General features: G+C 49.6%; 1 protein-coding gene and 1 long non-coding RNA gene across 2 annotated transcripts in view; one reads left to right on the plus strand and one right to left on the minus strand.

Annotated features, from left to right (window-relative positions):
• Positions 1–15079, plus strand: part of LOC129652749 (uncharacterized) — a 31987-nt gene that overhangs the window by 3504 nt on the left and 13404 nt on the right. Inside the window, exon 2 of the long non-coding RNA XR_008714722.1 lies at positions 9242–9499. This is a non-coding gene — a long non-coding RNA (uncharacterized LOC129652749). The remainder of the gene's footprint in view (positions 1–9241; positions 9500–15079) is intronic.
• Positions 4672–14793, minus strand: FMOD (fibromodulin). Its single transcript, XM_055581681.1, has 3 exons — positions 14624–14793; positions 10941–11928; positions 4672–6285 (listed from the first exon to the last, which is right to left on the minus strand). The coding sequence occupies exons 2-3, from the start codon at positions 11917–11919 to the stop codon at positions 6134–6136; spliced, it is 1131 nt and encodes a 376-aa protein (XP_055437656.1). The 5' UTR covers positions 11920–11928; positions 14624–14793; the 3' UTR covers positions 4672–6133.

The following is a 15079-nucleotide window of genomic DNA, read 5'->3' on the forward strand; positions in this document are numbered from 1 at the left end:
GACAATGGAGCCGATACGTGGATGTGCCTTGCTCCAACTGGCACATCTGCTGGCCTCTTGCCTCTCCCTTTCCATCCTTGGTGGAGTATGGGGTCTTACAAAGCAGCCTCTCTGCTGCCTTCACCAGTGTTCACCAGCCATGGCCTGAGGCTTTGCGACCTGAGTATGGGGAGATGCCAGTGTACTCACAGGGGCCTCCTCTCCTGCTCACGTTTGATGCTGCCCTTCACTTATGCCTCGTGCTCCTGACCTTTCCCCCCGTACCTGCCGCCGACACTGCTTACACTGTTTACAAAGCTGCCGCGGGGCCGCCACTGCAGCCGCCGCGGCTGCTCTGGAGCGGGCTTTGGGTGGGGCACTGGGGGTGTTCTTCCTCTGTGCCCAGCAAAAGAGGCCATTTCCTCTCCCTTTTTGCAAAAAGAATGGTGCTAGTATACCCCTTCTAATCGCTGTTTGCTCCCCAGGCCAGGTAGACTAGAAAAGATGCAAGTTGCTTACCTTTCCCCACAGCACAGAATCCTCTTTGTGGACTCCCTCAGCCTTCTTGGTGGAGGGACCTACTCTTCGATTGCGTGGAGGACCAGTTCTGTTGCTGCATGCTCAGCAGGCAGACTCCAGCTCCAGATTCTCAGTGCGGGACCAGCAGGGTTAGCACCTGTTCTTTTTGGGGACTGTCAACAAAGCCTCAGCATAGCCTCTAAGAAGGAATAGATCAGTGTAAGGAATAGATCATCTTTGACAATAAAAGACGGGCATGCAAATTAAAATAAATATCAGTACCAAGTCTCATCCATCAGACTGTCCAAATCACTAAAGTCTGAAGCTACTGGCATCATGGGGATGTGGAAAAATGGGGACTCAGGTACAACTGGTATGAGTACACATGGTGGCTCAGATGGTAAAAATCTGCCTGTAATACGAGAGACCCAGGCTCCGTCTCTAGGTGGGTCAGGAAGATTCCTTGGAGAAGGGACTGGCTAACCACTCCAGTATTCCTGCCTGAAGGATTCCATGGATGGCGGAGCCTGATGGGCTACAGTCCTTAGGGTTGTAAAGAGTAGGACAAGACTGAGCAACTAACACTTTGGAGAGCGGTTTGACAGCATCAAGTAGAGGAAAATTTGTTCGTACTTCGCAACTTAGCAGTTCCCCCCTGGGCATATATACCAGTGGTTGTTAACAGGTGGTACTCCTCCCCCCGCCCCCCACCGCCAGCAACATTTGGCAACTCTGGAAATATTTTTGATTTGGACTGGGGAGGAGACAGATGCTACTGGGATCTAGTGGATAGTGGCCAGGGATGCTACTAAACATTCTACAGGCAGTCCACCCTGTCCTCCCACCCCTTCTCAACAAAAAAGTATTCAGACTCAAATGCCAGTAGTGTGCTGTTAAGGAATCCTGATGTCAACTCTAGAGAGACTCTCAAATGCAGTGTCAAAGAGACAGGTAAAAGGAGGTTTACTGCTTTATTTGTTTCTAACATTACAGTATTGAAAATAATCTAAATGTCCCTCAAAAGAAGAATAGAGAAATAAAGTATTTCCATAACATGGTTGGAATGAATGAACTGGAATTTACAAGAATCAGTGTGGATAAATCGTGAACACAATGTTCACTGAAAGAAGCAGAGTAATAAGAAAGTGCTACCGTGTGAAGTTTAAAGACAGACAATTCTCTACTTCGCCTGTGGGCGTACTACAGGTTGGTGATTGTTGTCTCCACCAAATTCCACAGCAAGAACCTGGAGACCTTTACATTCATTCTTTCATGAATGTAAAGGTGCATACTAAATGCACCAGCAATTAATATTATCTGTCTCAGGGTTTTGCATAAAGAAAAAATCTGTTGAATGATTGAGCTGTGCTCGTAGAAAGATAAGACAATGATTTGCCTTCTTTTCTTGCCTTCCCGCTATGATTTGCCTTTCTGCCTGTCTTTCCATGGCTCAATTTGGAGAGGGTCCTGGAACTTGGATGATAAAACACTCAATCTTCATTTAGCATTCCAGTTATGAAGGTACCAAGTTATATCAATATTAGCAACCTGAAGCTTTGTAACCCACTGAAATTGGGTGTATTTTCATATCACGTTCCAGTCACTGAAGATACTTAGAAATGCCACTTGTGCTCGTCTGCACTTTGAGATGACTGTGGTTAGATTTGTTGCTGGATCTCATTATTTATTACATGAATATGCAATTTTGATAACTGTATTTCAGTGTAATTGGTTTTCTTTGGAATCCAATGCATTTTATTTTATACCTGTAAAAACATTTTGAGAAGAGGTCCATAGGCTTTGGCAGACTGCCACAAAGGTCAGGACTCCCTGGTTACACCACACCTTCTGATGTTTTGATTGTTTGTTACGTGTCCAGTGTACTGGTCTGAGCCAGATAGGAGAAAGTGGGAACAGACTGCTGCCTTGAAAGATTCCAGGGAAGGGCCTGATGGTGTGAAGTGAGATGCTGCCTACTAGTTGCTGAAGACAGAAATGTGAATCGAGCTGGGCCTTGGAATGTTAGTCAAGTTTCTTGGTACTTGTGTCTGAAATAGAATAAAGGCAGTAGATGGTTTTAGCCCTGCCTACAGCTCTAGTCTCGCCGTTCCTTGTCATTGTGCCCCCAGCCATGTTTGTCATCTTTCGGTGTCTAGGGGGCTCCCTGCATTAGGAAGTCCATGTATTCTGTTAGCTGTGATGGACTCTCCTCTCATCTCTTCATCTCCCTTCATATCTGCTCCGGTCCTCCAGTCTAGGCCAGGCCTCTAGATACTCCTCATGTAAACCCGTCCTCATCTCCTTTACAGCCCTTTCTCATTTGTAACTATGTGGTCTTCAGGTGATTCTTTAGTTCAGGGCTTGTCACCACACTGGATTATAAATCCCCAATGGCAGGGAAGGCTTGCTTTTGTTGTCTACAGTATCTCCATTGCCTGACCAAGGGCTTATTGTAAGTATTTATTGATGAAGAGTGAATTTTAATTGGAAAATTTATTAAAGGATTGTGAATACTAGCAGAATGAATTTAGGTCCACAAAAAATAAAGTCAGATGGCCTCTGCCAACTTGTGACACCCCATCTACCCCCAAGTCTCCTCCATACTCCAGTAGTTCTGCATATACCAGGAACTGTGAGGTCTTCAGGCTAGCGCGGTAGAGACAGGATAGCAAGACTGGCAGGCTGGGGATGGCCTGGGCACAGATCCTGGCCTTGATGCTTCCTTCCTGGGTGACTTCAGCCTCTATGTGCCTGTCTTTCCACCTATAAAATATTGAAAGTAATAGCTCCTCTGGCATAGAATGTTTAGGAACGCTAACGAGGCAACCTAAGTAAAACACCTAACCCGTAATAAGTGGCAGCTTAAAGGAAGAGAGCTGACTGAGCCTGATGGATAACCCAGTCCTGCTGTCAACTTAAGAAGCCCTGGATTTAGAAATCAGGGAAGCCTTGCATCACGGCTGAGCCTGGCTCTAGATTCTTGCCCTGCAGTCTTGGTTGGGATATTCATGAGAGCTGCTAAAAAGCAAAACTGAGAGCCAAGGGATGCGTCTTTGCAGCGTGGCTGGACCCCTTTCTGTGTGTCCGTGTCTCCACCTCCTTCATGTGGCATCTCCCCGAACTGGAGCACCAAGGCAGATGTACTGACCTTGCTGTGCTTGAAGAGGTGGATGGCTAAAGTTGTGACTGATCTTTTTGCATTCTCAAATCCCTGCTTAACTCTTGCTCCCGAGGATTATAATCAAATTAGCTCACTCTGGCTTCAGATGAAGTTGTATCATTTGTAACACACTTGGCACAGAATTTCACAGAATTCATTAGTAAATGTATTCAGTAAATAATATATTCAGCTCAATAAATATCAGTTGTGGTTATTTCACTATTAGAAAATGATGATTTGTCCTTAAAGCACAAGGCTAGCCCACCCTCCTGACTTACATAACAGTTGCTAAGCATCATGTTCTTAAAGGCTTTCAAGTAATGTGCATTGAGAGGTTGAACAAAAGAGCAGATGGGTTGTGCTGTGCTGTGCCAAGTTCTTTGTGAATCCTGTCCGATTCTTTGTGACCCTTTGGACTGTAGCCCGCCAGGCTCCTCTGTCCATGGGATTCTCTAGGTATGCATACTGGAGGGGGTTGCCATGAGCTTCCTGACTCAGGAATGGAACCACGCTACTGGCTGCTTAGTTTCCTCTTCAGGCGCTTTGCAGTACTTGACTGCCCTCAGTTCTGCATGGTTGCCACTAGAGGGCAGGGGCACTTAAGACAATACCCTAGACCCACCAGTGCCAGAATTACAGGGTAGACAAGGGAGAATGGTTGAAGGAGAAAAATGTTAGAATGACTTGGTGGGTGTGGGGGGGTGGGGGGCGATGGGGGAGGCGGGGGGACTGGAAAGCAAAACAGTTTTTTTCTTTATCTCTTGGGGACCAAACGGAAGGAAATGTGAAGCTAGTGAAATTGAAGTTAGATTTAAAGAACTTCCAGAGCACGAAGTTTTCTGTAGAGACACAGGTGACTTACAAATACAAAAAACCGTTAGCTACATCTGCCCAAGCAGAATAGATGAGAATGTGAGCTCCTCCAGTCTGAGGCCTATGTGATGGCAGGAGGTCCCCTTAAAGTAATCTTTCTCTGTGTTTGCCTTAAATGACTCCATTCTTGCACGTGCAATTGTAAAATAACTTTATTGGTTGGGTTAGCCACCACTCATGCTTTTCCTGTAATAAGGATCCTTTATAGAGGCATGATGGTGTCCACATGCAGATGCTTTCTGAAGAGCCCTGGGGCAAGGGGCAGCCTTGCCCCTCACATCAGAGCTTCTTTGTTGAAATGAGCTGGTTTGGCTTTTGTGGATTTGAGGTTCTGGAGCAAGAACATAGTTCAAGGATCCCCTCTTCTTTCTTCAGGGAACTGCTTCAAAGCATACACGGTATCAGGGAAGCAACGGCATCTGTGCAGGGAGCTCTCCTCAAGCAGTCTCTGCCCATGGCTGCCCAGATGGCCCCATCCCAGTGGTACCCCACAAAGCAGGGGTTAGGTCCCCAGGAAGCACTACTTTCAGAAACGGGAAAGATTAATTGCTCTCCAGCCAAGCTATAAAGCAACAGCCAGCTTCAGTAATGAGGGTGGCAAGTCCAGGGCTGGTTGGAGTCTGTCTCTCCAATCAGGTTATTGACCTTTCTGCTTGCATAAAAGGACAAATTACCTCTCTCATACTTTGAGAGCCACATGGCCTCTGCCTTTGAAGATAAAAACTCAAGTAGGGAGCTGCTGGGAATGCAGAGAGTGCTGGGCAAGAATGGCACTACTCGGGCTGCCTCCTCAGTTCAGCCAATTCAAGGTGTATTTGCCTCCATTATGGATGCTGGTAACAAGCAACATCAGGTCGCTTTCCTTTTCTGAAGTCTGACCCACCTTCAAAGAACTGCCCAGTTGTTAAAATATAGCCCCACGCATTTAGCTAAGTCTGAGGTTGGCTGTCTCCTCCCACATCAAGCCTGGAATATTATCATCACACTGGTGACCCCTGGTGTAAAGGGGACTCTTGGTGTCCTTCCAACCTCAGCCACCACTGTGAGTTCTCTGCGCAGTCACTGGGCAGCTGTGCATACGTCTTGGCTTCTCCTGCCTCTACCTAAGATGTCTGTGGGGCATGGTTGAGTGGATGAGGTGGACTGAGGAGGCAGCAGTTGGGCAAGAGGTATATCTGAGAAGCAGCAAGTGGGAGCCCAGAGTATGGGCACGACCAGCCCAGCACGTCGGGGAGCAGTCAGGTGCTGCCTTCAGAGTCAGATATTACTTCAAAAGCACAGTTGTTCTATTGCTCAGGCAATGGTTCAGGACACTGGATCACTGTGAAGACCTTGAGGGTAATGAGATTTCGGGGACTGGGACTTCAGGGTTTACACCTTCTGCCAACCACTTCTGTCTTGGAAACGGACGTGTCATGTCCCTCAGCAGAAGGCTGCCTGTCCCCTGACTCCACCTAAAACTGCCTACAGGGAAGAAGACTAGAGAGAGAGCCCATGGACCTCTGTCACACGGTCTGTCCCAGACCTTCCATCAAAAGCCAAACCAAACCATCAAGCCGAATGCAAAGAGGCGTGGGGGCACGGCCCTGCGCCCGGTGGCGCTCAGATCTCGATGAGGCTGGCCAGGCGCAGGCAGAGGGGTGCGTCAGCGGGCATGGCGCTGCGCTTGATCTCGTTGCCGTCCAGGCGCAGCACCTGCAGCTTGGAGAAGTTCATGACATCCACCACGGTGCAGAAGCTGCTGATGGAGAACTCTGTGGGGACAAGAGGGGCGGGGATGGGGAGAGCCTAGATCAGGGTCCTGGGACCGCAGGAAAGCCCCACGGTGTCTGTGAAGCTTCTAAGAGGAGGGGAGAGCTTGGCTGGGTGGGGCAGGCGCTTCCCAGGATCGGAGTCAAACTTGCACCCGTTGGGGAGCAGAGCCAGGGATAGAGTGAGGTCCCCGCCTGCCTAGCTCAACCTCCTTACCCATGCCCCCCACGCCCCAAAACCCTGGAAGGTCCCTCCTGGCAGGCCTTGGTCTTTTCCCCTCTGCGGGCAGCAGGTGGCAGCAGAAGGCAGTCAAAGAGGAACCCTAGCAGCTTTGAAGTTCTCCCTTGATTGTGTTTGAAGAGGAGGGCGTTTCCCAATTGCTTTGAGAAGGAAGACTGGGTAGGTGGAAGGACTTAAATCTTGAATATTTCCTAACAGTTTGCAGATAGAGAAAGTGGAAAGAAATTAAAGAGAGAAAACTTGGACTGAGAAACAAGTGCCTCTGAGTGCAGAGCTTTGAGGGGGTTGTCCCATGTACATTCTGAGTACAGACAAAGGAGTGATCTCGGCCCTGAGGTTTAAGGAGATAGATGAACAGAGCTGCCACGGAGCTCAAAAGTCAAATAATTTCCTTGCCTCCTGCATTTAATATGATTAGTTTACTCTCCATTTTTGTAATCTCAAAAGAAGTTTGAAGATTCTCCCCCAACCCTCCAAGTCCTATAATCCTAATAAATACAATCATTCTGTTTGGTTTAAACACAAGTCCTTCAGCTACCACTCACCCGGTTCTCCCTCTGCTTGTTCTCTTGGACAAATCAACTACCTCTGTCTCTATCCTACTGGGTCAGGAACTTGAAGGATTAAAATAAGAACTCAGCTAGAACTCCAGCCTGCGTGCGTGCTAAGTTGCTTCAGTCATGTCTGACTCTTTACAACTCCATGGTCTGTAGCCCACCAGGCTCCTCTGTCTGTGGAATTCTCCAGGCAAGAATATTGGAGTGGGTTGCCATACACTCCTCCAGGGGATCTTCCCACCCCAGGGATTGAACCCACATCTCTTATGTCTCCTGTATTAGCAGGCAGATTCTTTACCACTAGCACCACTAGGGAAGCCCCAAAACTCCAGCAGGGACAGAAAAGTTACCACCAAAAAGCTGCTGGCACCCATAGAGGCTGCCTTCAATATGGTATGTGAGAGCATCAGAAAGATGGCTCGGGTCCAAAGGGACTTTGGGTGAGGTTATTTGTCAGGACTTGGTAGGCTACATCTGGAGGGCTGTAACACTTAGGCAGACTCAGAGCTTGGCTTGCTTTTGCTTCCACCAGAGGCATTCCTCTGCTTGCCACAGTGGTCAGGAGCTGTGTGTCAGCCTGGAGCTGGGCAGGAGGAGTGGGAGGAAGGCTTTCCTGATTCTCTTCCTGGGGTGACTGTCAAAGGCATTGCGGTTATGGGTGTGGAAATAAGTTCTCTATGGAGAGCTTAGATAGATGAAGAAATAGTTTTTGAAATTAGCTCTAGCGATTGTTTTCAGTCTCTGTTAAGAACTGACCAAGAGGAGATGGGGTAAGTCTGCAGCCAATTAACATGTGCTACAAATGTAAGACAGAAAAACCAAAGAATCATGAAAAGAATGGGAAATATCCTTCTTTAGAGAGCACTCAGGGAGGGTCGGGTGGAGATCCGGAATGCTTTTGGACGTCCCCTTTCTGATCCCAGGCAATAGATCAAGTGACGTCCGAGTGGACAGGTTGGGGCAGAGTCGAGGCTGAGTCAAGTCTGGGTCTATGGTGTCTGCGTGGAACGGGCAGAGTGGGTTGGGCTGGAGAGAAAAACGAAGTGGCCTGGCTTGAATATCCCTTCCAGCTGTATTGGGTGACTGCACTTAGAGGTTCCACAATGGATTCTCTACACCAGCCTGGGGCATTCAGACTGTCTGCTGAAGTCCTGGCTCCCAACTGTGCAAATATAAATATGGGGCACATTTAGGAGTTGCTCAACAGTCAGCATATATAGATTCTATCCACACGTTGAGCACTGTGAGCCCCCGTGTTAGTCCTAAGTTCATGAATATGACAGGGGCTTTTGCTTGGAGATGCTGGAGGACACTTTCCATCCCAGATTACATTTTGACATAAGTTTTTCCAAATTCCTCCTGGTGTACTGGCCCTGCTCCACTGGATCCCAGAGCTACTGAATAACATTCTGAGCTGTGTTTCTTGCTGTTGCCAGGCTGGAAAAACTGAGGGAGGCACTAGTGGAAGAAAGAAACAGGGAGGGAGCGAGCCAGGCTTAATTCCCCTGCACTCAGCTCCTGTCTTTTTAGCTCTCTTCTCAAAGGGTTGCTTCAATCCTACCTTCATTACCCACCCCTGCTGTGGGTCCCCTGCAGGGAGACCTCCTTCACATTTGCCCAGATGAGTGGCTGAGCTTGGGGAACTCACTTTCCTGCTGGTGGTCTGAATCAGAGATGTACTCCTTCCTTTCTCAGCCAGAGAAGCCTGGCTCTCAGCCCTCTGATGTTAAAGACAGAGGCTATACTACATGATCTGGGTGACCTGAAGAGATTGCTTTTCCTTCTCTGTGTCTCATTTTCCGCATCTTTGCAATGCAAAAGATAAAATAAAACTGTATCTGGCAACGTCAAAGTGACAATGAGGGGGAAAGTTTATAAATATAGTTACTGTGTGTTGAAAAGCAAGTGCTTTTTCAGTTGTGTGCCAGGTCCCAAACCAAAGCCTTTAATGTACTAATCCACTAATTAAGAAAAATAAGGTGTTGGTGTTATTTACCCCCCAAAAAAGGACTAAGAGGGAGACAACCAGATACAGGAGCTTTGGCTTAAACTGCACAAGAAGGGATTTGGGGTAGACACTGAACATTTTTAGGTTTGACTTAGGAAAAACTTTCTTGCAAGACCTTAGGATGCTTGACTAATGTGATTTTATCTTTGGCAGAGCTTTTGGAAGAAGTGAACCACCTTATATTTAAAGAACATATGTGGTTCTGCAAGAAGGCAGAGTGACAAGATGCTGTGATGGAGTCTTTTCCACCCCAAGTTTCACTGGTTATACAGTTCGGCAGTAACTATTGGCTTCTCTCCCATGACAGCTGTTCTTCTGTCACATTTTCAAGGTCAAACTCTGATAAAGCACAGCATATACTATATGACATTTCTGTTATGACATTCCTCCTGGATTCAGAGTGGGTAGCAGGTAAGTAGTGGTCACTTCTGGGTGGGTTGATAGACAGCTACAAGTAAATGTCAAAGCTTTTACATCATGCAACATATGAGAGATTAGAGAACCCTGCCTTGGGAATAGGAAGACCTTCCCCAAAGAAAGAGAGACTTTAAATACAGAACAGTTTTCGGTGTACATGATGGTGTCTTGCACTTCAAAGTAGAGAACCAGACACCTTTTCAGCTTGCCCACCCATGGTCCACCTCTGGGACCGGTGCCTCTCTCACTCGGGGGGCTGTCTGGCTTGTTAACACCTTGCCAAGTGAGTGATCTGTTCTGTGAGCACAAGGAGAGAGAAGGATCCATGGAGAGGTTGTGGCCTCAGTCCTATCTGTGCTTTGATGCTGCGACGGTGCTGTTTGCTCTCAGCAGGCTCTACTTCAAAGCCCTCTGCCAATGGCCATTAATGAGTCCTTCCTCCCTCAGGGAGAGAGGTACTTTGCTGCAGAGGAAGAGAAGTAAATGCTGGCTCAGCACTTTCCAGCTGGGCTGAGATGTCAGAGGCTCTGGTGCAGTGTAAGCACATTGTGAACACAAGACCCAGAGAGGGACCGAAAGGCACCTGGACAGTCCAGTCGGAAATGGAGACTTTGGTTCTCGCGGACAGACAGGCCATCCGTGGGCCTTGTGGGGAGTGTTGGGGAGGCCTTGTGCTTGCTCGCCACTGCAGGGTTTGGCAGGGGTCAAGCTCGTGTCACCCAGGGAGCCCTCTGCCCTGCCACCAGGGGCTCCTCGTGCTCCCGGAGAGCCAGCCAGAGCAAGTGCCGCACGCAGCTCTGAGAGGCTGCAAATTCCCATCCACCGGCTGCATGTTTAAAACACAAGCACCCAAGCATAAGACTGGGCTGATCGGGGGGAAACAGAGAGCTCGTCCTCTCTGGAGTCAGTGAGAAAGTACAGATACCAAGGTTTCTTAGCAGCCCACTTTCCTCCTCAACTTAAATGCCCCTGTCTATGAACCACCCCCTCCCAAACCTCTCCAAACTCATTTCTCACAGCTTGACACATGACCCCTTCCTGTGAGACATGGGAATCTCCTAGCCGTCCCCTCAAAGTGACTTGGTAAATGACCGGTCCCTTTGTGGCGATGGCGCCTCTAAGGACGGCTCAGTCCTATGTTCCTCCAGCCTATACCCATTTATCTCTCAGGACCTAAATTTAGACTTACCTCTTCTGAGAATTCTTCTTCCATACCAACCCACTGCCCAGTGACTTTTCCTAGCACTGCCATGCAGTCTAAGAGTATGCCACAATGTACCACTTTGTACAGGGATGTGGCAGGGTTCTCAACTTGCTTCATCAATATTCTTTGGTTCTCCTACTTCTAATTCTTCTGTGTTGCCCCCAGCACTCAGGATCAGATCTTTCCAATGCAACAGACAGCACTCCCCACTCCCCTTTGCCAGCGTCTCACCATTGATCCGATTGCCTTGGAGGTAGAGGTTCTCCAGGTTGGTGCTGACTGGGGGGATCTTCTGCAGCTGGTTGTAGGAGAGGTCGAGCTCAAGGAGGCTGCTGGAATTGAAGGTATTTGAGGCCAGGCCATTGTTGGTGAGGCTGTTGTGGGATAGCCGCACATACAGCAGCTTGGGTGACCCCCGGAAATAGCTGTCGGGGACTGAGAAGACGTTGTTGTGCTCCAGGTACAGCTGCTCAAGTGCTGAGGGCAGTCCATCAGGTACCTTCCTAAGGTGGTTGTAGCTCAGGTCCAGCAAGATCAATGATCGGAGGCCTTTCATCGAACTGCCCACTTCCTGGATCTCATTGTGATGAAGGTACAAGGCTGTGAGGTTCTCCAGCCCCTCCAGCGCATTGTTGGGGACCCTTGAGATCTGGTTGTGGTCAAGATGGAGCTCTCTCAGGGACCGAGGCAGTGGGCTGGGTATCCGGGTCAGGTTGTTGTGGTCCAGATACAGCCTCTCCAGGTGCTTCAGCTTGGAGAAAACCTTCTTGCCCACCTTATCACTGGTGATCTGGTTGCCATGGAGAGCAATCCAGAGCAGCCCAGTGGCATTGTCGAAGACACCCTCCTGGATGGAAGAGATCTGGTTGTTCTGGAAGTAGACATACTTCATGCGGGAGGGGACGAAGGGCAGGTACTTGAGATTGCGATTGTCGCAGTACATGGCTGTGGGGAAGTTGGGGGGACAGTCGCACTCCTGGGGGCAGTCTCGGGGCTCTGGTTGGGGTGGAGAGCCATAAGCATAAGCTGGACCTTCTTCTCCCCCGTAGGGGTAAGGCTCATAAGGCTCATAGGGGTAAGGGTCATAGGGATCGTCGTAGGTGGACTGCTGGTTGCGGAGGAATTGAAACCACCAGTGAGAGTCTTCCTCATATTGGGCCCAGGAGAGGGAGCAGAGCCCTGCCAGCAGCAGGATGGATGCCCACTGCATTTTGTGTTTCTGCAAGAAGGGAGAGAAAATAGAGGAATCAGGTGTGAAGGAGACTCCAGGGAGTCAGAGAGGCAGAAGAGGTGAGCCTTGGGCTTTGAGCTCTGCAGACCTGACCTTCAGCAGAAAGCAGCTCCAAGCAGAGTCCTTGCTCCGCCTCCTCTGGGCCCGTCCCAGCACTGCCTCTACGTGCTGGTCCGGATGAGCCTTGGCTCCCTGGGGGAGCTAGGTGCATTTCCGTCTGCTCACAGAGTCACAGAAACAGAGCCTTTGAGATCAGAAGGAGCTTGAATGGAGGTATTGCTTTTCTTTTTTTCTTCAGAGAGCAGGCCCATAGGCGCCTCTAGCAACCTGAAGGTACTGTTAGGGAAGCGAGAAAGCCCACAGCAACTTCCATGGGAGTGGGGGTGGTGATGGGTTCTATTTGGGCCTGAATTTACATTCAGTTTGAACTCCCCAGGGAATAATGTTTGCCAAGAGTCCAAGGGAAAAACCCTCTGGCTCTTTCCATATCTCTGGGAAACACCCAGGAGTGGCTTGAGGTCTCAAAGGGGAAGATCTGAACTACTTGGGAAGTTCTGGTTTTGAGTCTTTGGGGAAGGGTGTGGTCCCCTGCAGCCATCACAAGGCTTGGGCTTGTGATACCAGCATCTGTAACAGTGCCAGAACCTGTAACGGTCTGCTGGTGGGGAAACTCTCTGGTTGGCAGTTTGTGGCTATACTTGCAACTTGGCTGGCAAGGGCCATCATACAGTAGTTACAGATTCTCTTCAGAGGGCCTGTGGCCCCCCAGTGTGGCCCTTGTGTTCTAGAGGGGGTATTGAGAGCATGAAGTCTTAGTGCCCTGGGCTGTCTTCCATGGCATCTAGTAAAGTGTTAGTACTTCTCATGCTCCGCCATGGACATTATGCCAGAGACAGCTGAGGCCAAGAGAGATAACAAGGAACATCAAACAATAGAACAGGAATTGAAGACTCTTGAGTGTTCCCAGGGGAACGTGACTTTAGAATGGGATTCTGTCGTCCTGCTCTCCCATCCGAAGCCCTCGGTGATGACCTCTGGGTTACCAGTCTCTGTTGCTGGGCCCCACATTGCCTGGCAGCTCACTGCTTTTGAGCTTGTGTGCTAGTGAGACGAAAGCAAGTGAGGCTTGGAGAGAAGTGTGAGTCTGATGTCCCCTGAGGGGGAAGCTGAAGGCATGGAAGAGGAGGGCAGCCTGTCCGGCTGGATGTCTTACTCTGGATACTGACAGCCAGAGCACTGCACAGCCCTTACGAGCAATGAGCACCTTCCAGAGGGCTGAGTGTCACCCCTGGGTAGAGAAACTTTAGAACCTTTCTTGGTCTGGGCATAGTCACATACGCTGTTCACGGTGCTGTTTGCCCTTGCTGGGGACAAGAGAAAGAAAGGACTCTAAAAGCCAACGTCGAAGCCCATGAGCTGATGAGAAGGCCCTGGGGGTGACAGTCAGTCTGGTCCCTTTCTGGCCACCGTCTCCCTCAGACCTCTCTGTCCCCTGCGCGTGAGTCCCTCGGGCCTGCTTCATCCCAGTAGCCCACGGGCTCCAGGAATGAGGTGCCTCAGTCATCTTCAGAAGCCTCAGACAAAGAGCCCACAGTGTTCCTGGGGAGCCTCCCCAGCCGCCCGCTGCCTGGGCACGCTGGCTGGGCCCTGGCACTGCCCAGGAGAAAACGGACAGAGTGGCCCACTGCCAGTAGCACATTTTTCCATGCTCTGCTCTGGGCTGCTGCAGGCCCAGGGTGGCTGTCTGGAGGTTGGCACAGTGAGCCTCTGTGTCCATTTCTCCTTCCAAACTAGGCACCTTGGCAGGCAAGAGCAGCCCTCCTCTTCAAGCCTTCCAGGGCTGTGCATCCTGCGCTCTCGACTCTCTTTCAGTGTCATGACTGCTGAAAGGGGTTGTTGGGGACCTTATGCCTCTCTTTACCCCTTCCCTATCTCTTAACAATGTTGCTCCAGGCTTTATACTCTTAAATCCTCTCCACCTCACCCCCAATGCTAGAGACGTTCCTGTGCTCCAAGTTTTGTGAGGTGGAAAGCTTCTAGGACTGGTACTTTCTGAGTTGGGGGGAGCATACTCAGGAGTTACTGCTGTTCTTTCATTTTCCATTCTAGAGAAGCATGTCTCCTTCCTATCAGAGTCCAGGAGGTGAAACCAAAAGCTGCTTTGTAACCTGAATTAGGTCCCCATTTCACAGTTCCTTGGACCTGGTCAACTCTCAACACTTCTGTGTGTTTTTTCCCTTTCACCCCAACAACACACAAGCACATACATACACACACACACACACACACAAACACTACACAAAATTCCCTATCCCCTCATATAAGAGCGTTTAGGTGCCTCAGCCCCTCTGAAGAGACTGCAGGGCACAAATCTAGGATGGTGGACTTTCTGAGTAGTAGTGGGGCAGAGCTGGCTTCCCCAGATACCTGGCACTTCACTTTTTCACACCTGAAAGCTGAAGGTTCCCCAACAGTCAGAAAGGAACCGTCAGACAAAGGTGGCATGTGGGAACTCCCTCCTCCAGCTCCCTTTCCCTGCTCTAGCATCCTGGGACGTGGTCCAGATGGGGAAGAAAGAATTGCTCCTTCTGCCCTGGGCCCTGTCCCCTCTCCCCAGCCTCTTTCCTTTGCTCCTTTAATGGAACTACCAGGGACAAAATCTGAAGGAAAATGACAGACTTACCTTGAAGTTGAATCTTTCAGAGAGTGACCACGTCCCTCTGTCTGGCCTCCTTGGTTGGAGAGCGTGTGAGCAGGAGAGGAGTGAGTGTGTCTACTGAGAGTGTGCGCGCCTGTGCCAGGCCAGGGCCCGCCCCCAAATTCCTAATCAGACGTCATGAAGAGAGAGGTTGAGGAGCCCAGATCCTGGCTTTCTCAGCGCTGCTGCAGAGGTGGAGCTCACACTCAACTGCTCAAAATTGCTATAAAAACCACCTTCTTTCCACTCACTTATCTTCCCTGAAGCATTGGCAGCTTGGGGTCTCTTTCTGCTGAATGAGTTAGTGGTGCTCTGGAGGTTATTTGTACAGTCTCTTACAAAGGCCTGGATTTCTCGTTAAACCCATAGGGCAGATGCAGGGATAGGGAGGGCCAGGATTTGCCAAGAGGCATCTTAACTCTTTCAGCAACCCAGGGTCCC

The sequence above is a fragment of the Bubalus kerabau genome, chromosome 5, assembly GCF_029407905.1.
Source record: "Bubalus kerabau isolate K-KA32 ecotype Philippines breed swamp buffalo chromosome 5, PCC_UOA_SB_1v2, whole genome shotgun sequence".
NCBI classification, from domain to species: domain Eukaryota; kingdom Metazoa; phylum Chordata; class Mammalia; order Artiodactyla; family Bovidae; genus Bubalus; species Bubalus kerabau.

Excerpts from the sequence above, each read along its gene's own strand:
- FMOD (XM_055581681.1), bottom strand. The coding sequence starts at position 11,919 with ATGCAGTGGGCATCCATCCTGCTGCTGGCAGGGCTCTGCTCCCTCTCC. Across the intron at positions 6,286-10,940 it reads CCAAGGCAATCGGATCAATG|AGTTCTCCATCAGCAGCTTC; the intron begins GTGAGACGCTGG and ends TTGTCCCCACAG.